The sequence below is a fragment of the Dermacentor silvarum genome, chromosome 4, assembly GCF_013339745.2.
Source record: "Dermacentor silvarum isolate Dsil-2018 chromosome 4, BIME_Dsil_1.4, whole genome shotgun sequence".
In the NCBI taxonomy this organism is placed as follows: domain Eukaryota; kingdom Metazoa; phylum Arthropoda; class Arachnida; order Ixodida; family Ixodidae; genus Dermacentor; species Dermacentor silvarum.
This window is the reverse complement of record NC_051157.2, coordinates 1,606,347-1,631,722: the sequence shown is the minus strand read 5'-3', so window position 1 is coordinate 1,631,722 and position 25,376 is coordinate 1,606,347. Positions and strand designations below refer to the sequence as shown.

Sequence of the window (25,376 nt, the reverse complement as noted above, 5' to 3'; positions counted from 1 at the left end):
TCTCTCGCATGAAACAACGTGCGCTCGCGTGTGTTGCTCGCGCATTCAGAGAGCGCGGGAGATCTTATCACGCTGCCGCGCGGCGAGACGCACTTGCCACGATGGCCTAGCAGCAAAGCGCTGACGTGTGGCAACTTGCCGCCCGCGGCATGGCGCGCGCGTTTTTTGCTGCTAGCGTGGCCGTACCCTAATGTCGTCAAAACACTCTTATGCGTAGCCATAAGAAGTAATGGCTATATATTAACCTTATAAGATTTGACGAGTAACTTTATTTTTTAACTGCCTTGTCATTATACATTAGGTTTTAGCTATGTCTTCAGTACCAGAGAAAAACTACAGGTGGCACACGTGCTGTGTTAGTGGAGATTAAAGTGTGGTTTTAGTGAATCATTTCAATGTAATGTTGATTTTATCTTAACACCGAAATAACAGATGTGTGTTGGTACTAATGACACGAGAATATGCTACTTCATTCAGAATTTGAGTCAGTTAATTAAATTGGGTTTAGTGGCGCAAAAGCGACTCAGGCTATGCGGCGCCAAACACAGGGTGTTATAAACTAAAGTTTAAAAACAGCAAGAGCTGTGTGTAAAAAGCCAGTGTTGTCTAAATATTTAAGCATGTCAGGTACTAGGGGATCGTCTCCTAAAGCAGGATGTAAAGGTATGTGTGACTTGTATAAGTGCTGCAAAAGTTTTCGTCTGTGTGTTTCAATTTGCGTACATGTCAGTAAAATGTGTATAACTGTTAGCGATTCCTGGCACTTCTCTCATGTTCAGAATCTGAGTGAACCCATTGCTCTGAATTCATGCAAAACTCTCAAGGCTCACCAGTGTAACCTGTGCCGTTATAGAATGAGGTCTATAAATATAGATGGATGTATTCACGTTCGATAGTGATGCGATGTTGTGGCGAATGTTTTCACTTATTACACTTCATTTGCATTGTTGTGCGCTCAGTATATAGGAGGTCACAGTGACGTGATGTGAGCTGGTGCAGTAGACTACTTGGCGCAACAAGCCACGAACAGCAAATGTAGATGGCGTTGCCGTGCCTCCACAAGCCGCCACTGCAGGATGTATGGGCTTCTATGGCACCTTCGCCACCATGCGTACATGTACCTTGCAATACGGATGTGTTGCACAGTAAAGCATACAAATGCCACAAACACAGTTTTGGTTTAATACCCCAACTGCATTGTGGCAGCAATTTCCAGTCCAATTTTACTAGTAAAAAAAAAGTGCACGTTAAATTGAGTAAATGCCGTAATCAGACATTGTGAGCTACCGTTATCACTTCAAGACAGGCCATAAATAGGCGTTTTCTGCGGGAGATAATGCGTCTTCAACGCATTCACTGTCCACTAAGCTCCGTCGATATGACCACTGCCACAAAAGGAAGCCTATTGGGGTCAGGCATGTGCATGCTGACAGGTCAAGTTCGAATTATAGGGCGAAGCTTAATTTTAGGATTAAAATAACGAAAGCTTGGCTTCATAGAAATGCATGGGTGTCAACCGGGACCTTTGGAAGTAACCAAAAAATCTAATTAACCAGAATTGAATCAATGGGACTCTACTGTACGATGGTATAATGACAGCAGGATGACAATACTAACCACGATAGAACTACGCCGGTATGGCGACGACCATACAATGACAATGGCATGACAACCATTGAATGAAGACACTTGAGTGACGACACAGGTAAGACGATGAAGGCATCATGTGATGATGTTGATACTGGAATCATGCCGATGGTGTGACGACGACAGTGTGACAAAGGAATGACGGGGCTAGAATGACGACGATGGCATGACAATAGGTTGACGATGCTAAAATGATTGCAATGATATTTATGTACAAGCAATATGTACAAGTGAGCGACTGCGCGTCTCGCGTTCAGCCTGTAGTATCAGGAGTCCCTCAAGGTAGCGTTTTGGCACCTGTTCTTTCTTTAGTATACATAAATGACATTGTTACCTCAATAGATATCAAAAATAAGTATAAAGCTTTTTGCTGATGACTGCATACTTTTTAAAACCGTTATCACTCCCAGTGATCAACAATGCCTACAATCTAACCTCTGTGCCATTTCAAAATGGTGTAAGGACTGGTCTATGAAACTAAACAGTGATAAATCAGTCTTCATGCGCATTACACATAAAAAATTTCCTCTTAATTACACATATTCTCTCAATAATTGTCCTTTGACTGAGGTTGACGAGTATCAATATTTAGGTATTACGATTACAAACCGCCTAACATGGTTAAGTCATATTACTAAAACATGCTCGTCCGCTTCTAAAAAGCTCGGTTTCTTGAGGCACAAACTAAAAACAACTCCGTCAGAAATAAAACTACTGGCATATAATGCTTTTATAAGACCTAAATTAGATTACGCTAGTGTCGTTTGGGATCCATATCTCAAGAAAGCTATTAGGAAACTTGAGATAGTGCAACGAAATGCTGTCCGTTTTATATTTAATGCTTACCAGAGAAATGACTCGCCGTCAACACACATGGCTAGTAATAATATCCCTGTTTTACAACACCGAAGAGCAGTTGCGAGGCTGAAATTTCTCCACTCACTGTATTTTGGTAAATTTAACATTAAACCTGAAACTTACTTAACACACCGAATTTCTAGGCAAACTAGACATACACATGCTCATACTCTTGAACCCTACTTTGAACCCTACAAATTTTTTCATGTATTCTTTTTTTCCCTGGACCATAAATGAATGGAATGCGTTACCGTTGGAAGCATTTTGTGATGGGGATAATCCTGATTTTGAGAGCTGTGTACCTTTCTGTTTGTGACCACACGCTATAAACTGTGCTGTTTTTCATATTGCGTATTTGTTTGGTTGTGCACTGCACTTTTGCTCAATCCTGTTAACTTTTGATTATAATTATGTATTTTACGGTGTTCTACCACTTCATTACGTTCTTTGTTTCATGTTTTGTGTTCTTTGAATTTCTTTTGGAAACTGCTTTTGTTATGCCCCCCTGCTTGGTCTTTCGACCGCAGTATTTCTTAAATAAAAAAAATATGACGAAGGCAGGATGATAATAGTAGGACGATGCTAGAATGACAACTGCATGACTACACTATAATAACGACAACTGCATTACGGCGTGTGTCCACAACAGCATGAAAACAAAGGGATAATGAAGGTTGAAAGACCACTACAGAATCATGACAATAGAACGACCACAACAGCAGGAAGACAACAGAAAGTGGAATTTCAACAACAAACGTTAACGATATGACGACGGCTTGGTCGTGTTGGAACTCACGTCTGCACTTACGTGCATCACCTCTCACCGCGGGCCACCTCAATTTACACTATATCGAGTTTCAACACTACGTCCGGTGCCAGACCCAATCGTCCAAGACTGTAGCCAGGAGCCAACAGGGATGACAATGGTGCCACGACGGCGTGATGACATTACTTTCAGTATGACCCACAGATTTGGCAAGAGCTGCCTTGGTATTTTTTAAATTTTATCTAGAAATGCACTACAGTATAGACCACTTATAACGAAACCACTTATAGTGCCCCCCCCCCCCCCCAAGACCGGATATAATACTGTCTTTTCAGACTCCCGTTAATTTTCCCGTAGCACTCTATGCATACGCGTATCGCTTATAGTGCAATTAAGGGACACGAAATACCGGTTACAGTGCGGCTGCCTGGAAGTTCGGCAGTCAACCTAGACGACAAATGCTCCCCTCAAGCCACAAATACTGTATTTACTAGAATCTAATGCGCATATTTTTTCCCATAAAACAGGTCCAAAAATTGTGTGCGCGTTAGAATCGAGTGCGACCCTAAATCTGCGTTACCATATAGCCGTCAGCATTTAAAAATGGGCGCCTCGCACGCGCGTCGAGCCTAGCTACCGTAGCTTCCTCCATGTGCTGCAGTACACGTGCTTAGGCAATAGTCTACCGTCTGTCTTCACGTTCTCTGCGTCTGCTCTATCAGCATGAAGTACCGAGTAGAGATGGGCAAAACGGCTCACTTCAGTGAGCGGCTCGGAACGGCTCAGCTCACTGAAATGAACCGGTTCATTTGAACGGCTCACCGGTTCACTTAAACGTGTAACCTGTGTTACGCATATTCTATAGTTATCTGGCTTTGAAAAAAACACAACTATATATGCATAATTTAATAACCGTGTTATTGGTATTTTCGCTATGTTTAGAGAATATTTTTACATATATTAAGAGCGTGAATTTATAGTTGTAATGAAACTTTCTTTTCTGATATTGGGGATAAAATGCTTATGATACTGTGACAGGCAGAATGCAACGTACTTTTTTCAGAAAAAAAATATGTAACTTCATCATCATTACAGAAGCTTGTCTGCTTTTGTGGTACTTTAAAATCAACTTTTGTCAAAATAAAAACACACAATGATTGTACATTATGTTTCAACTTTATTCATTTATTCACATACGTACGTTCACTATATTATGAGGAAGCTGTAATGCCAAGCAAAATGAATGTAGAAATCATTTCTTGAAGTAATATACAAAAATCACGAAATATCCACAAAACTGCCGCACGTACCTTTCGTTTTTTTTCTCTTGAGTGCACGCGCGATACTGGCGATCATGCGATCATACGCCAGGACAAAAAAAAAAAGAAAAAAGAAGAAATGAAGCTCTATTACAACACAAGAGATCATTCACCTCGTTTTAATGACGTGCTAATGATACACGCTCAGAAAATGCACTGAAGTGGATGTCATAGGCGACATTTTCATGACTACACTAATTAGCACAAATGAAGACCAGGATGAAAACTGTACGTTCACCTGTTGTCTTTAAAGACACGGAAGACCATCTTCGACTTGTTATTGGACCAGCGCATGATGTGCGATCGGTGAGAGTCATGAGACATCGTTCGAACAGCAGCAGGAAACGAACGGTACCATTCTTTGCCAATTAAGACTTCTTTACTTCTCCCCTCGGTGGCATCGGGTGCCACACCGTAGGACGCACAAAAAACCAAAGGGAGTGCTGCTCACACCACACACTGCGAGCGAGTACCAGTAGCGCGAGCCTGCCCACACCGGCCACCATTCGTCGGTCAGAAATCGAAACCCAGCAGAAGACCCAGCTCTGACGGAACGGTTCAGCACGGCTCATTCAAGGAGAGCGAACCGGCTTCCTAACTCCGAAAGAAACGCCGCTCACATACTGAACCACGGCTCAATCACTCTTAAAAAAAAACGGCTCAAAAGATCCGGCTCGTTCCTGAGCGCTTTCTAGGAACGGTTCCTCACGCACACTGAACGACAAAGAGCCCAGCCGGCTTCCTCTCTCTGAAAGAACCGCCGCTCACTTACTGAACCACAGCTCCCTCGCTCTTCACAAGAGCGGCGCCATTGCTCCCTCGCTCTTCAAAAGTCTGCCATTGCCAGATATGCCTGACGACTCTAAGTTGGATGGCTTCAACCAAACAGTGCTAAATGAGAGTGAAACAAAAGTGTGCAATTGTGCCGGCACGATCTGCTGTGGCCGGTGCAGATGCTTTCGTGGCGCCTATATTGGAGTGCTGACAATCGCGTGCAGTCAGGAGATTCATGGGATCCAGCCTGGTGGAATGCAAGAAGCAACTGCCATCGCAGCCAGCGCCTCAGGCTGATGGTGAGGGCGGGTATCATTTGCCACAATTCAATCGGCTGGAAAACTCCGTACACCAGATAGACTTAGCAAAGATTGTCCAAGACGATGAGACACAAAGAGAAAAGATGAAAAGAAAATGTGGAAAAGGATAAGAGACCAAAGGAACACCTGATACCATCTTGAACTTGCACCTTTGTCTTCGGCAATCAAGCAAGGGCACACAGTATGAGAAGGTAATGCAGAAGATAATGTAGACGCTCGCGTATTGTGAAATGAAGGACAAGATGATGAAGGCTCACATCATGAAGCGCAGTGAGACGAGTGGCTATGTGGACGACGATTTGCCAGGCTCTTGCGGAAGGATCAAATTTACAAGGAAAGGGTTCCAGCAGACGCTGGCCTGCCCTGCTATGTTGGTGTCATGTGGCGCACAGGCCGCAAGTTGAAGTGCCTAATCGAGTGCCTTCCCTTGTTGGAAGCCGAGTCGAACAGCTCTGGCGCTGCAGTACTTTGACAAAAATGAGCGAATTTCAGAAGATGATCTGGTGCAACTTTCATCATCAACCGTCCCGTCCGTTCCCTCGCAGGTAGTAGGCAATATGTTGATAGACATGCACTATCATGTGAATGGGCCACGAGGGAACAGAGTTCCAATAAAGCATGGGACAGAGCAATCGCAACCAACAGACGCGCGGTTACTTGGTTCTTTACACTCACATTGAAAGGATTCCCAACATAACAAGCTCCGACCATGATGGCGATGTACCTTGAAGGTGTACAACTCAGAGAGCAGATAACTAAGCTGTACCAGTCAGACATGAACGCTCGTGTCAGCACATGCCTGAAGCCACGTTACCGACACAGGCCATGAGGCTGTCCAAGCAACTCTACGGAGAGAGGGCTTGTCGCAGCACCCCGTGCCGGCTACGGTATGTACTCCACCCAACAGAGGCAGCTACACGCAACTATAGCAAAACGTTTGCTATGTGCATGACAGGGCTGGAGTGTGCATAGAAGCCAAATCTGAAACGGGTGAAGCCTCTGTGAAAAGACTGCATGCGCCGCTCCAAGCGTCTCACATGACTACAAAATTTGGCTGGAATGTTCACAGCAGTGTATGCTATCCACGGAATGTGTTTTTTCACAAAGCGTGAGGGGTGGTTCAGAGAACCTTCAAACGGTACTTGAAAAACACCAAATTTCACAAATCTAAAATCTGTGGCATCTCAGGCATTCATTTACAAATAACTCTTGAGTTTATAGTTACAAAGCTTTTTTATAATAAGCACAATTAATTGAGGATTCGCTTGGTAAAATTTCAAACTGTGTTTCGTATTATAAGTGGCCCGATTGAGCCATTTAACATCACCCAATTGAAACAAGGCTTTTCGTGGAGCCAATTTTGCCACATTTCATTTCGGACCAGAAAGGGCCAAGCTTTTATAAATTGCATTTATAAATTGCAACAAATGCATTTAGCAAGCCAACCAGGGGAGTGGGGACCCGGAGGGAAGCTCTCGAATGCGCCACCGTTCGCGTGACCCTACACACAAACAATCTGGCATTGGTGTCCAGCATGGGAGCAAACATATTTGCTCACTATCCGGTCGCGGTAAGTCAGACCTCCTCGATTTGTCACGGGCCTACTGGAATGTTCTGTGTATCTGTAATAATTCGGCTGACTAGATTGGTGTATTTTCCCAAGAGCAGGTGCGAGATCCCACAGCATCTACAGTCACACTAGACTCCCTTTACATAGAAAAGTCAGATGAAAAAGAATGCATTTTTCATCAAGCAGGATATGTTCTGCCATGTGATGAAAAAAAGATTGCGAGTAATGGTGAGATGTTTGAGGTGGCTCCACTTTGTTTCTGCAGACTATGGCCACCACATCAGACAGCATTCTGTAAGAATCCACCTGTCCACTTCAGCTGTCGTGATTGGCTCCAGCACCACGAGTGGCAGGCAGTCTTCTTCGCGCTCGTGGTGCTGGAGCCAATGGCAACAGCCAAAGTGGACAGTCCACTAGGTGGATTCTTACAGAATACCCCCCCCCCCCCAGGTCGCGTGATCAAATCTCGGCCGCGGCAACCACATTTCAATGAGGGCAAAATGCAAAAATGCCTGTGTCCCATGCATTGGGGGCTCATTAAAGATCCTCAGCTGGTTAAAATTAATCTGGAGTACCCCTCTACAGTGTGCCTCATAATCAAATCGTGGTTTTGGCATGTAAAACCCCATACTTCAATTCAATAGATGTGGAGAGCACATCTACAGACGTGCAACTTTCTGGGCATGAGAACTACTGATTTTGGCACCAAGTAGGCCAAACTCTAAAACACAGATTTCATAAAGAGATAGAAAGGTTTGACACGCTGCGAAATGGTGGTGTTGCTGGAGCAGAGTGATGACACTAAAGGCACATTCCCACCGAGACATTCGGCGTCTGGAGCGGCGCAGAACCCAGTTTGGCGGTGGTGCGATCCCTGCTGGAATAGCCTTCTCCGCGCCAATCAGTCCCATTTTTGTGGCAGCTGCCGCCAGATTCCCTCACTGCAAACGAATCGGAGCGCAAGTCAGAAATTCAAAAGATGGCAGCCAAGTCCGACGCGCTCGTCATGTCGCAGTCTTCAAGGCCCGTTGTGACATCGGAAATGCTCATCAAATTGGAGCATAACCACCCCGTCCTTTTCGACAAGCGCCACGTGAAGGACAACGTGACCTGACAAGGTGGCGTGACCAAGCTTCTCGCGCTCTTGCACAGAACCCACCAACGCCGCTGGCGTCGTCTCTTCGGCGAATGCTTCTGCACATCATGCGTCGCCAGAAAGGTGCTTCCCAGCAAGCTTCGCAGGGCTGCCTCTTCTTGCTCAGGCTATATCATCACTGTTGCACGCCGTGATGAAGAGGCGCAAAATAAAAACATGCGAAATCTACCAGAGTGAAGATAACTGCGCAGTGTACTAGAAGGGGGAGTAGGTCCAGCGGACGCCTTAGCAAGCTCCGAGGGTGAGTTCATGAGCTGAGTAGCTGTCGTCTGCTTGACGCACTGTCTTTATTGCGTCACTTGCTACATTTTCGTCGCGCTTTCTCCATTTTGTTGAATACAAGTCGATGGGGAATAAAAACACTGTTTCTGCCACCGAGTATCAAAACTAGATGTAGCAGAGTGAAACGCCTGTCAAAGCTGCTGTAGGGTGTGGGGATCAAGGTGCCTTCTCACGCCTCGTCCACCAGCTCACGCGCGGCGCTTAGCTCGATCTCCAGGAACCGCCGCCGTAATGGCAACATGGGGGACACGGCTAGCGTGCCGGAGCTACTTTCCCGCGCAAACCGTGCTCCCCCTCAGGATTGGACTTGCCCAGTGAGAACACGTCACCCGGACGCAGTCTGATTGGCCTCCCGGGTGGCGGCCCCCGGGCACCCTCTCCACCCGAGTTCTAGTCCGCTGAGCGCTTCCTCACCGCGGCAGATGCTCACAGGCCCGCAACGAGGTGGTTACATGAGACCTTTGTTCTCGCACTTGGAGGACCGCTACCCAGTTAGCCCTAGCGTAGCAGGCGCGTGTACTCGATCGGTCTTGCGGTGAGCCTTAGCCCGTAAGCGCCGTGACTGTCGCACTGTGCTGTATCTTAGGTGAATAAACCCGTGTTTGTTGGCGATCTGACTCCGGAGCCTTCTCTGCACCGTGTCGGAGAGTCGACGAACCCTGCTGCAGCGCCTTTGTGCATTGCGGAGTGGAGGATCGCCATGCCCTTTCCTGACCGTCGCTCGTAGGGTAAGCCTTGTGCAAACCCATCTCCACAAGGGTCTCCGACGCGACAAGCGTCTGGCCTGTGCGCAGGGCCACTCATTCAGCTGAAGGCAACGGTGGCGCCACCAACTTTTCAATAAAAAAAAAACCTCAGCGGGGAGACCACGCTAGACCCACTCCCCCTATCTAGTACAGTATTTTCGAGCCGCGGGAACATCCGGGATATCCCGCACTTACTTGGAGGTTAGTGCTTTGCACGGCCGATGGCGCTGTAACGCGTTCCGGCGTAGAGTCACTGGAAAAATTTTAGAGTATCGCATTTGTTTTCCGCGCGCCGCCGCCTGCCGCGGCCACGAGTGATTGGGGCGCTCGTGTCATGTGACCTTTTGCCGCCATATCCCTTCCAAGCCCTTTCAGTTGGCACGTCGAACCTGTAGCGTACACACCACGCACGGAGTTCAACGCTTGCGTTGCGCTTGCAAACACAGGCGTCAGAAATAACCCCTCATCATGCCTGGTTGCTGCGCCTTCGGGTGTAGCAACCGTCCAGGAAAGCATTTTTCTGTATTCCGTGCGGGAAGGACGACGGTGAACGACGTTCTGCGTGGCTCCACAGAATTGGCCGCAAAAACTTTGCGCCCTCGAACACCTGCTTGTGCGAGGTAAGTTTCTTGAATAACTAGTTTGCTGGACAGTTATTGCTTTCAAGCGACCGTACTTGCGTGTGACCGCTACACTTTACCTGTCCGGTTCACACTCATCGTTCTGCGTGCGGCTATTGAACACTATGTAGCTAGCACATGTGGTTTTGAGTGAGCTGTTCTGTTCTTGTGGCTCGCTTTGTTTCACGCTATTGAAAATCGCCCAGTACCTATCTTTCAAGTAAGCTCTTCGGTTCGCACGGCCCGCTCTGCTTTGCACTTTTGTTTCCTTTAAGATGTTCAGTTTCGTGCCATCGAAAATCGCCCAGTACCTATCTTTCAAGTAAGCTCTCCGGTTCGCGCTGCCCGCTCTGCTTTGCGCTATTGTTTCCAGTAAACTGTGCTTGTGCTTGCAAGAACAGACCTAGGTAAAGGTTAGTGCCGTGTGGTGACCATGTTTGCAAAATTTCACTGTCATGTGAATCATGTTACATTGGCTAGATGGGTCGATGTATCAGTAAGAGATAGCAGGAATGCTTTTCTAGATTGAAGAATGCAGTTCAAGCATTTGGGTATTGATGCCTGGCCTCGCCCAGAAAGCCACTCCATCTCTTTTACAGTATCTGAAGGTGACAGACTTGACCGCCAAACTTTAGATACATTGCATCTGGCTTAGTGCATGTCAAAGTGCCATCAAGATTCATGTTTCTTTCACTTCCCTATTCCCTTCCCCACATGTAGGGTAGCAAACTGGACAAAGTCTCGTTAACCTCCTTGCTTTTCCTTGTCTCTCTCTCTTTGTATCGGCCATGTATGCTTTATTTTTTATTCTGTGGGCATTCTTTGGAGGAACAAAGATGAGAAATTTGCCTCTGCCTCACAGTGGAGGCATATTAGATTTGAAAAAGCGGTGACAAATGCACAACTGAGGCATCAGTAGCACTACACAGAAAAGAAATAGACTAGCAATAAACTTGCAGCGCGAGTAAAAATGCATTGTGTGTAAACACTGACTATTGGCAAGCGAACGTCTATCAAGCAGGTTGCCACCAGCCGACAGCTGATAACCTGGTATATTCAGATGACACACTACAAAGAACTGGGAGCCAAGGAGCACCTGAGGGCCCAGAGGAAACTCAAGGTATCCAGGGAGCATCTGAGAGCCTAGGAGGGTCTGACAGCTCTTCTGCGACTGAAAACTCACCAATGGAATGCTCTACAGCAGATACAGGTACCGTGCAGTTAAGCGCTAATTCGCAGCATATTTGCAAACATCAATTGTAGACTGAAATCCTCTGAACTGTATTCTATTCAACTGTGACCAAGCAAAGTGATAATGAGTATTGCCTGATGTAAAGTGCAGTACACTGTTAAAGTGAACACTCGTATGTGCTGTCTTCACTTTACTGGCATTTTAGCTACAGGCGGCAATTAAATCTGTCACATGTTTACCAAAGTTCAGTAGTACTCAGTGCTTGCAAGAACAGACACAGGTAGAGATTAGTGCCGCGCGGTGACCATGTTTGCGAAATTTCGCTGTCATGCGAATTGTGCTCTTCGGCTAGACTGGTTGATGTATCAACAAGGAATTGCGGGAACATTTTTTCTAGGTTGAAGAACCAATGTGGTTTTACATTGCTCATGTACACCTGTTTTTTGTTACATCTGCTTTGGAGGAACAAAAACGAAAAAGTCCACATCATAGAGGAGGCATACCAGATAGAAAAACGTTCTTGTTTATAGTGTTATTCTATCATGTCTAGCGGTTTTTTGTGTGGCATTTTCAATGTTATTGGTTTGTGCATATCTGAGTGTTTTCTATTTATATGTGATTTACTCGCAATAAATATTCTGCGCGAGTAAAACACATAGGTAAATGCAGTTTTATAGACTCACCCAACTAGCAACAGCAAAAGCAGCAAACTGCACATTTATGTAGAAAGGTGCCACTTCCATCAGCCACTAATCATCTGCTGCAAAGCCAATTTTAGGCTTTCCAGATGAAAAAATTCACACGTGCTTTACATTCACGTGTTCACTTATGTCTTCTAGCAGGTGTGTCATGTTTTTTATCTGGATCACTGCGTTCAGCAGAGCTCTTAATTATGCCGTTAATTTACCCACTTCACTGTCAACTTCAAGATTTTGCACAATATCTTGTAACCTGTCTTTACACAATCTTTGCTTCTTGTGCCAATCCATCCTGACATCGTCCCATTCGCAGTGTTTCTCTCACGTTCCAGAACATACCAACAAGCCCAACTCAATATGTTTTTTGATGCTCTTTTTCCTTCAGTGTTATAGAGCCAAATTGCGTATCTTAAGCATTGACCAAATCGCCTATAGCTTCAACCTTATCTTAAATGCTACTTCGAACACCACCTATTATCATAGTTCCACACATTCATTTTAAATCCTTATTTCAGATTCTCGGAAGATTTTATTGTTGGAATTATTTGCTAAATAATGCATTAAATTATTTTGCAGCAGAAGATGACCCAACGGATGAGGTTCTAGTGTTAAAACGGCAACTGAACTTGGAACAGAAAAAACGAGCCAAGGCTGAAGAAGAATGCAGAAACCTGCGGCAGTGCTTCAACAAGACTTTTGCAGAAGATCAACTGCGTTATCTGCAAAAAGGAACCATGAGGAGATCTGCGTGGACTGAAAAAACAATACAGGAGTCATTAAAGGTGCGACTCGCCTGCGGATCAAGAGGTTACGAGTACCTCTGCGACAATGGATGGCCACTGCCTGCAGAGAGAACTCTCCAAAAGAACATCGTTCGGGCAGATTACTTTATTAGTAAAAGTTCAGTTAGTGTTTCTCTTTAGTTTCCCTGTAGGTCTTCCTGCTATTGCAAAAAGTTTATTTTTAGAGGGTTTATATAATTGTTTGCTCTTGAGAACCTCTGGTCATAACGAATACTGTGGTATCAGTGTAGTTTATCAGCTAGAGCTTACTGTGTGAAACACATGTGAATGTAGCTTAAGTTTTCAGAAGCGAAGTGCAAACTCAGTAGTGGACTTTCATTTCCTAGAGTAGAATGTGACAAAATGAGTGAATATAGTTTTATGTATTAACTATGATGCTGCTTACCCAGAGCAATGGACATCTCATTCCTAGCAAGTGAAAAATGCAGTATCACCATATTTTGCTGATTTATTGAGTTTTTATTACTATTTTAATATTGTTTATTACTCCCTATTTATTTTAATTTCTGTGTCAGTCGTGAAACGGTAAACAGGACGCTTGTTTACAAATTACAGTTGTGTGCAATTGACTATCTCTTACTCTGTGATATCTTAAATTTCTATTGATAGATGAGTATGTCTATTTGTACTAGTCATAGCAGCTTTCTTGGCAATTTTATTTGCGTACTGTAGAAATACATATAACCTGGAGGGTGTACTAACTCTTTAGTCCCTGCTCGTGACATGGCAGAGATCGAAATGTATCAATTCATTTTCATAACACATTTGCAGTTATTGTGCAAGTCCATAATCAATACATCTCACCCTGTCAAAATGTTATGGAGAAAAGAAGTAAGAAATGTATTTACAGTGTATTTACAAGACTGGCAGCGGCTGACAAGATCATAGTAAGCACGCGAAGTCCCGAGCTTCGTCTTCTTCACGTCCTCTCAAAACGTCTTCTTCATCGCTCTGTCACATGACCCCCGGCGATTGAAGCACCGACCCAGTGCTGGTTAGGAGGTGGTCGAATGATACGGCTTAAGACGCGCGACGTGGACTACGTCGGAACGAGGCTGAGCCACGGTGGGGTCAAGAGGGGCGATTTCGTAGGTGACGTTGGTTACTTGACGCAAGACGTGGTAAGGACCAGAGTAGCGTGAAAGCAACTTCTCCGAGAGGCCAACACGTCGCGACGGAGACCAAAGGAGAACCAGGGCGCCCAGTGTGTAGTGGGCGTCACGATGGCGGGTGTCACATAAGCGCCGCTGATTTTCCTGCGAGTCCACAAGTCGACATCGGGCAATATGGCGTGCCTCTTGTGCCTGGAGTATGGCGTCCCGGGTGTACTCTGATGTGAAATGCAGGCTATCAGGCAGGAGGGTGTCGAAAGGTAGCGTAGGGTCGCAGCCAAACAAGACGAAGAATGGAGAGAAGCCTGCGGTATCGTGGCGAGAAGAATTGTAGGCAAAGGTAACGAATGGTGATGCAACTTCCCAGTCGCGATGGTCAGCGGAGACATACATGAATAGCATCTCAGTGAGGGTCCGGTTGAGACGCTCGGTTAGACCATTCGTTTGTGGATGGTAAGCAGTAGCAAGTTTGTGTTTAGTCGCGCACGAGTGTAGAATGTCATTAACAACTTTAGAAAGAAAGTAGCGGCCTCGGTCGGTGAGGAGCTGCCGAGGGGCACCGTGGTGAAGGATGACGTTTTCTAGTAGGAAATCGGCGACATCGGTTGCACAGCTTGTCGGAAGAGCCCGTGTGATTGCGTATCAGGTGGGGTAATCTGTTGCTACAGCAATCCACTTATTTCCCGAAACAGACGTAGGAAAGGGGCCTAAAAGATCAACGCCTACATGAAAGAATGGTTCTGATGGCACGTCAAGTGGTTGAAGGCGGCCAGCAGAGAGTGTGGTCGGCTTTTTACGTCGTTGACAAAGGTCACATGCAGCGATATAACGGCAGACGTCACGATAAAGACCAGGCCAAAACAAGCGCCGACGAACGCGGTCGTAAGTCCGTGACACGCCAAGGTGACCGGCAGTCGGCACATCATGAAGCTGGGCGAGAACAGTCCGGCGCAGATGCGAAGGGACAACTAAGAGTCGGTCAGGGCCGTCAGGGCGCATGTTACAGCGGTACAAGATGCCATCATGGAGTTCAAACATTCGAAGGGAAGGGTCAGGCGTCGTTGAAGTCAGCCATTGAATAAGGTCTTTTAAGAAGTCGTCTCAGCGTTGTTCCGCTCCGATATCGTCAAAAGCACTCAAAGAGAGAACGGTGACAGGAATGTCGGCCATATAAACGTCAGGTGGGTCGACAGGATGGCGCGACAAGCAGTCCGCATCTTGGTGTAACCGGCCTGTCTTGTATACAACTGAGTAGTTGTATTCTTGAAGGCGCAGAGCCCATCGGCCAAGGCGCCCAGAAGGACCTTTCAGAGATGAAAGCCAACACAGAGCGTGGTGGTCAGTGATGACTGTGAATTGCCAGCCGTACAAATAGGAGTGGAATTTTCCCACTGCCCAAACGAGAGCAAGACACTCGCGCTCAGTGATAGAATATTTACGCTCAGCAGGGGAAAGAAGGCGGCTGGCGTAAACAATAACATATTCTTGTCCTTGTTGCTTCTGGGCCAGGATAGCGCCAATACCATGGCCGCTGGCATCGGTAGGGACTTCTGTTGGAGCTGATGCGTCAAAGTGAGCGAGAATGGGAGGGGAAGTAAGCAGCCGGATCAGCTCAGTGAAAGCACGAGCTTGCTCACGGCCCCAAATGAAGGCAGCGTCTTTCTTGAGGAGCTGAGTAAGAGGGCGTGCAACGTCCGCAAAATTGCGGACAAACCGACGAAAGTAGGAGCAGAGGCCCAAGAAGCTGCGAACGTCCTTGGCGCACGTTGGCACGGGAAAGTCTTTCACTGCCCGGATTTTATCTTGATCAGGACGGACACCAGAAGAATCGACGAGATGTCCGAGCACAGAAATTTCACGACGACCGAAGTGGCATTTGGACAAATTGAGTTGTAGCCCCGCCCGACGAAAAACAGCTGGATAGGGCCGTCGATAGGCGTTCGAGGTGCGTCGCAAAAGTTGGAGAAAAAACGATCACATCGTCCAAGTAACAGAGGCAGATGGACCACTTGAAACCGTGTAGGAGGGCGTCCATCATTCGTTCAAATGTGGCTGGGGCATTACATAACCCGAAAGGCATCACTTTGAACTGATAGAGGCCGTCGGGAGTAATAAAAGCCGTTTTCTCACGGTCCATGTCATCGACGGCAATTTGCCAGTACCCGGAGCGAAGGTCTATGGACGAAAAATATTGTGCTCCATGGAGGCAATCCAGGGCATCGTCAATGCGTGGTAGCGGATAGACGTCCTTCTTAGTTACCTTGTTGAGGTGCCGATAATCTATGCAAAATCGCCAACTGTTGTCCTTTTTCTTAACTAGGACAACAGGGGATGCCCATGGGCTGCAAGAAGGTTCAATGATGTTACGAGAAAGCATCTTATCAACTTCGTGTTGGATGATGTCTCGCTCGGTAGGAGAGACGCGATAGGGTCGCCGATGGATTGGGCTCGCATCCCCGGTGTTAATGCGATGTTTGACAATAGATGTTTGTCTGAGAGGACGGTCTCCAAGGTCGAATAAGTCCCAGTACGAGGTAAGGAGGCAACGTAGTTCATCGGCACACTGGGGCGGAAGGTCGGGCGCGATCATTTTCATTAGGGCATTCAAGTCTGAAGGGGCAAGAGGCACAGCAAGAGTTGCACACGAGGAGCCGTCAGCAGTTAAACCCGAAATCTGGTAGTCTCGGGCCGGCGTGATTTGCGCAAGTGATATGCCGCGCGAAAGAACATGTGCACTAAGTCCAAAGTTCACTAGCGGAAGACAGGACGTGTTGTCCGTAATGGTAATGACGGTGTGAGGAAATGCGACGTTATGCGAGAGCAGGACATCCGGATTAGGAGATACGATGTAGTCACCGTCTGGAATGGGCGGAACGGGTGAAACACCTATGTAGGTAACGGCAAGGTGAGGGAGGCGAATATGCTCTGTGGAACATAGCCGGATCGGAGCACTATCGGGGGGATCAATAGCAACAGGTAGAGTGAGTTGCACAACACCAGCAGAACAGTCTATCAAGGCGGAATGGGCTGAGAGAAAGTCAAGTCCCAGGATTAGGTCGTGAGGGCAGTGTTCTAGGACATAGAATAAAACAGAAGTATGATGATCGGCGACACTCACACGAGCTGGACACATGCCAATAACGGCCGGCGTTCCCCCGTCGGCGACTCGGAGCACAGGCGACGGGGCAGGAGTGAGGACTTTCTTGAGACGATGGCGAAGCTGAGCACCCATGACAGATACGTGCGCGCCAGTGTCAATCAGAGCCGTAACAGGGACACCATCCACGTTCACTTTGATGAGGTTCCGATGTGTGGGCAGGGTCAGAAGAGGATTTTGGCGTCGGGTCGGTATAGCAGCAATATTTTTAAATCCCATTTATAGACTAAGTTACATGTATTTGTCCTAGTCATAGTCGCTTTCCTGGCAAGTTCATTTCTGTATTGTACAAGTAATAACCTGGAGGGTTCTACCTCCAAGTTATTAAGTGCCTGCTTGTGACGTGGCAGAGTGCAAAATGTATAAGGTTTTTAACATGTCAAATGTTTCTTATTGTGCGTGTCCATGATCACTATATCTTGCTCTTTGTGATATTTTAAAATCTCATTTTCAAACATGTGTATTTTACCTAGTTACAGTAGCTTTCCTAACAATTTTATTTCAGTACTGTAAAATAAGTAATAACCTGGAGGGTGTACCTCCAGGTTATTTAGTACCTACTTGTTACATGGCAGAGTGCAAAATGTATAAAGTTTTTTTCTTTTTCACATGTACAATGTTTGTTAGTGTGCATGATCACTGAAACATGGGTGATATTCATGGTACAAAATCTTAATAGCGTGTTCTTTAATTAGTGTATAGGTGCGTCATTAGAGCTTCTAGACTCCCTTTGTGCCAGTGTTTCTCAAAAGCATAATTCTGCAGTTCAGTCAAGATGAAAAGGGTAACAAAAGATGGAGACTTGCATAACAATGGATGAATAATGGAAGCCTCAACCCAGAGCAAACTTTTCGAGAAGAGCATGTGTTTTTGTCGGGACCCTTACGAAGGCCAAGTCCCCTTGTAGAAACATTGACTCTAGGATAAGGCTTCCTTTGTTTGTCCACAATTAACTCTGCAGTTGTTAATTAAACACAGCCGTCGGGCTAGATTTTTCACTGTCATATGCCTGCTATTGTGTGAAAACTTGGTGTTGCAATAAAGATTGTTTCTTCAGCGGCGTATATTACTGTTTTGAAATAAATATGCTGCTTGCCTCCACATCTTACTTTGTGACTGCATGCTGTTCTGAAAATGCAGATTTTGCTGACAGCATGAAGCAATTCAGGGACAAATGGTATGGTGTCCCTTATACAGGGAGGCTGTAAAAAAGTAATTTATTGCAAAAGTAATTTATTGCAAACCTGCTACAGCATGATTATGAATGCTTGTCAACAGGTACAGCACCTCTATAAACAGCCTCATATATCTTTTTATGCCGTGAGTGCAGTGATAAGAGCATCATTAAAAAATAGAAGTGCTCAATGTTACAATTCTGTTTCAGAAACCTAGTTTTTACCGTGTCTTTGCAACTTTTCTTTAGAAAATATCTTTTTGTGCTAATGATCCAATTCACATAAAGGGTATGCAATAAAAGGAGCACGATCGAAAATAAATATAGGAAAACCGCACCACTGTTTAGTACTGGCAATGTCAACACGATACTCCAGAACACAGTAACAGATTGGAAATAAGTGCACTAAAAGGTTCACGTTATCAACGATACAAAAAGACATTCGTACACATTCTTTATAGCCGTATACGGATACCTGCTTGAGTTTCGCGTGAATTAAAAGCTGTTAACCAGTCGTTTACAACGTTACCTTCAGAGAGCTTATTTGACAAATAGACGAGAACATTACAAGCACGCATTCGCAAACACGCCAGTAGCCGCAAGACGTGGTTTGCTTGCAGCGTCTACTGGCGTTTTATCACTGGTACGTGACAGGCAACTTTATAAATCTACATAAAAATTACTGCTCACACTTCGCTCCGATTATACAGATAAACCAGCGCAGCAGTAAGCTGTATACATTTGCTTGCTTTTGTACTTCAAAAGGATGCGAACGAGCACTGTGAAGGCAACCTGAACACCCGCGTTGTTGCGCTTGAGTGTTTTAAACGATTCCCCATTTGCGGGGTAAAGAGCCCCTAAACCATTCTGAGGTCGAAAATTAGTTACATAGCGGCTGATGTGCACTATGAACATGTAGCTGCAAGGATTTCTTTGAAATGGTGTAGTAATTGCAGGCACATGATGAATGAAAACGCAGCCGCTCTGTTACGCAACCTTCCTCCTTGCCGCATACACAGTGCTGCAGGTCGCGTCAACATGCCAGTCCCCTTTTAATCACTCTGCGCGTGACGCTGACTGAATGGAAGCTTCAGTGGCGCACAATGGCTGAGGCATGCTCCATTCTCAGAACACACAGTCAGCTCTTGGTTCCTTGCCGACCGACCAAGTGTTACCCCTGGTGACCGCCTGTAGCACCCTGATGACATCACGATGTGCAAAGAAGGTACCCGAAAGGCAGGAGCATGGGAATGTTTTTGTTAAAATTCGAAGCGTTCCCGTGGCACATAGTGCTGCCACATTTTTCAGAGATGATGGTCACGGCATTCTCTACGCAATGGATTAGTTTGGAATGTGTAAATAATGTTGGAGGTTGTTAGAGGCCCTTCATCTTTACGGGGTGCCTTTTCTATGTCTACTGCAGTCTCCAAGTAAACACCAATTAAGCAGTCATTAACATCCCCCCATTCTTGTCACAAGCTTGTCAAAGTGGTATTTGCCACTTTTTGATCAAGCTGGCAGAAAGGTCCTATGTCAACCATCTGCTCACCTAACCCCCTGCCACCCTTAAATGCATTCATGGCCTGCCCTCTCAACTTGGCTTGAATACTCACCTTGCGGGAGGACACACCAGGTTTGCCACCAGCTGCATACAGAGAAACACAAGTCGGGGAGGCGTTCTCAACAACTGCCTCAGAACAAGTGAAGGCAAGCGCTCAAGATAACACATTGTTTGCAATCGTGTCAGGTAGTCGCCACTTTGGTTATTAAACTTATGTTAGGCTGGCAGAGGCATGTAGATTACAAGTTGGACACCCATCAGTCATTTGAACATGCTTCTAAATACTTAAACAGCATGCTAGAAAATCTCCCCTAAGGGTGGATTTCTTGTTTGCTGCATTTTCTGGAAAGTAATCAAGGCTGCCACTTGATTGTGTGTCTGTGAGCAACATGGTTCGTAGTGGGAAGGACTACGAAACTCAGCAGGGTAGAAGCAGGCCACCCAAAATAGCTGGGAGGGTAAGGCTAGTTGATCACTTGACTTGAACAAACTTGTGTGGCAGCTACAGCAACATCATGAACTGAAGCAGCTGAGTTGACCTATGTTGGCTTACTCCTATGAAACACTTTTTGAACATAGTAAGAAAACATTGCCAATCTGTCGTAGAGATAACCTGTGAACATGCGAGATAAATATTACTGCACTGTATGCAGCAGTAAATTTATAAGCTCGTGTCAACAGCGAAAAATTGCTTGTTCTCGCTTCTGCAATGCCGTTATGCAGCATCATTGAAAGCAGCTGGTCCACCAACACTATTGGCTGATTTTGCGATTTGGAGAGTAAAACATAATTGCTAATTTTTAGTCAAATAAGTGAACATATGTCTGCAATCTCAAAAAGACTGCGTGTAGCTACATCACGTGGCCTCTGAGAGGGCAGTCTACTGTCACGACACTACTTTTAGCCGGCTGCTTGCCCTCATGGCTTCCAGCATGCTAGCGGAGATGAGAGCCGGCTACGGTGCAATAACTCCACTCGCAGTTGAAGGATTTTAGACTTTGCGGCAAGAGATTCACGAGACGACGCATTTTAAGTGAGGCCATTCTATGCTTAGTTTGAAAACTGATTCAGGGCCCCTTAAAAAGGGCTCTACAACTATTTAATACCTGCCAAGTTCTGTATCAAAACACGTTCTATGTGTCATCCAAAGGTGAATGCAAAAATAATTACAAAAACTGATGCAGTCAAACAAAATTTATTCCACTTACAAGTTCAAAATAAAAGCAGACGACAGAAAAAGGCATACCCTTTCACATTTCGCACGGCCAGCGAGGACTCGTGCTGCTTCCAATCAAAACACGGCTTGCATCATTAGGTACCGGGAGTTTTTTCCCCCAATGTGACCTAATTCGTAGCCTCACTTGCTATGGTGGCGCCATCTAGTTAAGGCACAGTGCACCTTCTCAAGTCAAGCGCAGTAAATTTTATAAATAGCCATTGAATGTTTGTCGAAAATATACAGAATGAAGTTTACACACTGTACATACGTACGTGCTATGTGGAACTGCTTATTTTTGTATTATGTTTTGTGTGTAGACTACACCACCTCGATAGGTGGCACTGTCATCGATGCAACCTACTGTAGACCTACGGGCAGTGTACCTAGTGTCAGTGGCAATGAAATAAATTTGTATGGCACAGATGTGTGTCCTCTCCGTAGCTTTAGAAAGCATAAAATCTTTTTATTCTTAAAGTTGTTACTGTATGTATAGCGTAAACATGGACAATATATTCTTCATGCCCTACCAATAAAAATTAACACCATAAGTTGCCCTGGCATCTCATCCGCTGCCTAAAATTGTTGATGTATGACGTAGAAACTGATTTCAGAAGCAAATTATAATATCAAATGCTCAGATCTCGGCATTTTCACTGAAGCTGGAGGCATCGCCAAGCCCTAAAGTAAGCAAACTGCATAATTTGGAGGACCCCTTAATGCTCTAAACCACAATGGTGTTCAGCTGAAATCATGCATGCACCAAGGAAAGACCCAAGCATGCAAGAGCATTTTGACACAGACTCTCCTGGTTCATCAATATGACAAAGTTTAGCATACCAACTTGTGATGCCAGCTGCCACAGTGGAGGGTTCAAAATAAGTTTTGACCACCAGTGGTTCTTACCTCAGTACACGAGTTCTATTCCACAGTGAATACACAAAACACAATAAGCTATGGAAATCACTTCGTTTCCACCGCTATCATAGTGCTAAGCTCATTTGCTTGGGCCCTCGAAATTTCATATCCACAGACACCTAAGTGCTTGCACCAGCCAGCTGTTCACACAGAAAGCCTCAATCTCTGTTGTTTAATGATTTCGCAAAGGCCACATGCAACATAGGCATAACATCAGCCAAAGTTGAATAAACTATCAGTTGCATAACAGTTGTTATAACATCAGGCATTTTCCAACTGACTTGGAAAAGAAAACTACCTGCATACTTCCCGGATGTCTCATAAGCAGACAACATGCGCTGTGCAACAGTCACTGTGCCATATTCAATGCCTTTGAAGTTGATAAATTTTGAGGCACAGCATCTAAAAAGAGTTTGCTCTTCAGAATAAAACATGTCAGCCAATGAATGTGATGCGACATCACAGTGAGTTTCCTCACTGCACGGGGCACACAATCAGCAAAGCAAATCAGCTATCTCAATGGTCAAGTCTTGAAATTAGACCCGACTACCACCATTACAATGACTAGAAGGAAAATACACATGACCCGAAGCAAATACTTTTTTTTTTTTTTTCTGTTACAGCTTGCAATGGTTGAGACCCAAGTGACAGTGGTGAAAACAATCGCGGGCCACTAGAATGGAATGTGAGCTGCGAAAGGTGATCGTTTTGACACAGGCTGAAGTGCGCAAACCACCACAACCGGGGTATGGGCCGAGGATGTGCGTTTCGCCCGTTCCAATGCCGGCCTTCCGGCAAAACAGCGCGCACCGCTCCATGTGCACGACAACGCCTTGGTCATCGAGCAAAAATACAACGGCATCCTCAATCTGGAGCAGTCTGCTCGCAACGCAGACCGGGCAAATATCGCTGATACGGCGCGGAAATGCGCTGTCAAGTGTACATCACATGCGCCTGTGTGTGAACCGACACATTCGCATCAAGCGTTTGAGACGCCCAGCGGGCCGCTTCGTGGCAGCAAGCCTGCGCGCGTGGATCAGGCCCGAGCTGCGCGCGCGCGCGCCGTAGTACGCGTCCACTCACCTGTGGTGCGGCTGGCGGCGGCTGAGCAGGCTGCTTGTGCATTACGCTTCACCCAGGGGTTAGCCCTGGGCGCATCGGCGGCGACCTGCGCGCACGAACCGGGCCGAACCATATTGCTGCTTAGGCCTAGGCCCTGAGCGGGTCCACTGGATACTGGATCAGTTAATCCGTTAGAAACGGCAGCCGGCTCCTGGCAGGACACGCGGGCCGCGGCTTGCGCGTACGAGCCACCGGTGTCTTTCGATGCTTTCGGTTCCGTCACCTCACCACCGCCGGACTGCGCGTGGCCACTCGCCACTACCGCCGCCATGACGGCACCAACGGCACGCTGCCAGCTCCGCAACGACACCCGCGGCCGCCGTCGTCCTACGATGACTACTCCATAAAATAAACTACTCTTTCCAAGTTCCACCTGGTTCCGCCAGGTTCCGTTGCTTCAGTAGCGACCATGGGCGGCAGGACCACGGCCGCTCGATGGTGCGGCCTGCCACGTCGCGCGAAACCGGTGTGAGGCGCCTAGTTCTCCGCGCCACCGCAGCGGCGCCACTGCACCTGGACAAGCACGCGGGTGGGAGCATTTCTTTGGCTGCGTCCGCATGCTTCGCGCAGCGGCCGCGCATCGCGTTTACATTTCATTGACGCTAGAGTTGTGCTTTCTGTTTTCAAAATATCAAATAAAATCTCAACGCTGCCTGCAAGGATATCAATATACCCAGGAGTTGGTATTAGGCCGTTAATAGGCTCACATAGGTCCGGACGGCGCACCTCCGTTGCTGGTTTCGAGCCTTATCACCATCGTCCAAGAGAACTGGCGAGTCCTTTATCGAGAGGCAGTACTACTGATACAGTGGGAGCTTTTGTTGAGGGTGCTGATTTACTTGCCTCACTTGACGTGCGTGTTGTTGTTTAAAAAGAAAAAAAAAACGTTAAATGAAACTTTAGTACAAGTGCGTGCATAATGACATAGGTTTGTATAACTATTTTCTGCTAGATTTTTTTTAGTTTCACCTTTCTAGAAAAATGGGGTAGATGGCAGTTTATAACGGATTGTACTAGGGTGCCTCGATACCCAGCGCCGCTTTCAGGGTGGCGCTGGGTATCGAGGGCAGAAAGAAAGGTCATAGTTGGGCAGAAAGAAAGGGCGGTGGGCGTGCTAAGGGCGATACCGACGCAATTTAAATGCAGATTTTCTGCTTTACCATATCTGATAAACTGTTTGCTTGCATAGAGTGCGCGTTTCAAAAGAGGTTGTCCGACACTTTTCGCGTGTATCGCAACCTGAAGGTAGCACGATTTGTTTGCGAGGTTACCCCCTTTTTTTATTTACTCATTTCACTGGTAAACAACCCACAAATATTACTGGAATTGTACACTTGATGAAATGTTACGTTTGAAGCTCTTTTAATAGTAATCTTGCTTCTTAGGGTTTCCCCGTCATATTTATGAAACTGGGAGAAAAATTAGGAGACGTCGCGTGAGTAGGCCTGCAGCAGTTCAGGTGCCTGCTGAAGAAAAATGCATTGACGACAGTTTTCAACACTCAAACACAATTTATTTACAAAAGTAAGCGCCAATTAATCCACTTTATAAGCTCTTAACGAGGTTATCTGATCAAATTGTGGTTGCCCTACTGCACGCTCGTAGCTGCTACAGTCTTGCTAGCATAACACTCAGCTTCCTTTTCAGGAGTTAAGCCATCGCAGATAGATGCGGAGATGTGCGGACACAAATCGCTCAAGAAATTTTCCAATCACATCTTTGTGCTGATAACATGGGTTTTCTGGCAAGGTTACATTCTTTCCAATACTTTCCTTCAGTGCTTTCAATGGTGTTTCTCAGACAGCTCAGATCTTGAGCTTCAGCAAAAGACCTGAGAACACCCTCACATTAAAAAAAAAAAACAAAGTCCAGAATTTGTCTGCTTGCATAAATTAAAATTTGCCGCCTTGGACATATTCATTTAGTTGAACAAGGTGGTGTTCCTGTCCAGGTTCTTCATCCGCTATAGCATGCACATGCACACAGAGCAGTGTTCCACAGTGCGGATAATCGGCTTTAACAAAAAGCCTGCCAAGTGGGCGAGCACATCTTCCCCAAGAGAAGAAACTTCCTCTAAGTCGAGAATGAAGTCGCTTCTCTCATCACTCTCTTCCCACTGAGTGATGCTTTGTGCTTGTTTAATTTTTGCTGAAAAAAAATCGACGAGGTAGGTACTGTCATCGATCGCGTATCCATGAAACGAGTGTACAAGTGCCCGAATACTTCTAGCTACAAAAAAAAAAAAAAGGTCATTTCACAAACGTCAAGAATAAACCTACGCCGTTGCATCAAGTCAAACACGGCGATCACACCATATTGCAGCCTTATAATCACTAGAAAAGGTATGCCAACGTATACAAGCAAT

General features: G+C 46.0%; 1 protein-coding gene across 2 annotated transcripts in view; it reads right to left on the bottom strand.

Moving 5' to 3' along the window:
• Window positions 1-23,375, bottom strand: part of LOC119449339 (la-related protein 1-like) — a 147,922-nt gene extending 124,547 nt beyond the window's left edge. The window contains exons 1-2 of one of the 2 annotated variants that reach the window (XM_049666734.1): window positions 22,973-23,375; window positions 19,808-19,839 (exon numbers count right to left, since the gene is read on the bottom strand). In XM_049666734.1, coding sequence (XP_049522691.1) covers window positions 19,808-19,839; window positions 22,973-23,282 — 342 coding nt within the window. In that variant the 5' untranslated portion in view covers window positions 23,283-23,375. The remainder of the gene's footprint in view (window positions 1-19,807; window positions 19,840-22,972) is intronic. The other variant, XM_037712504.2, reaches the window with a different exon arrangement.
• Between the last annotated feature and the right edge of the window lie 2,001 nt (window positions 23,376-25,376).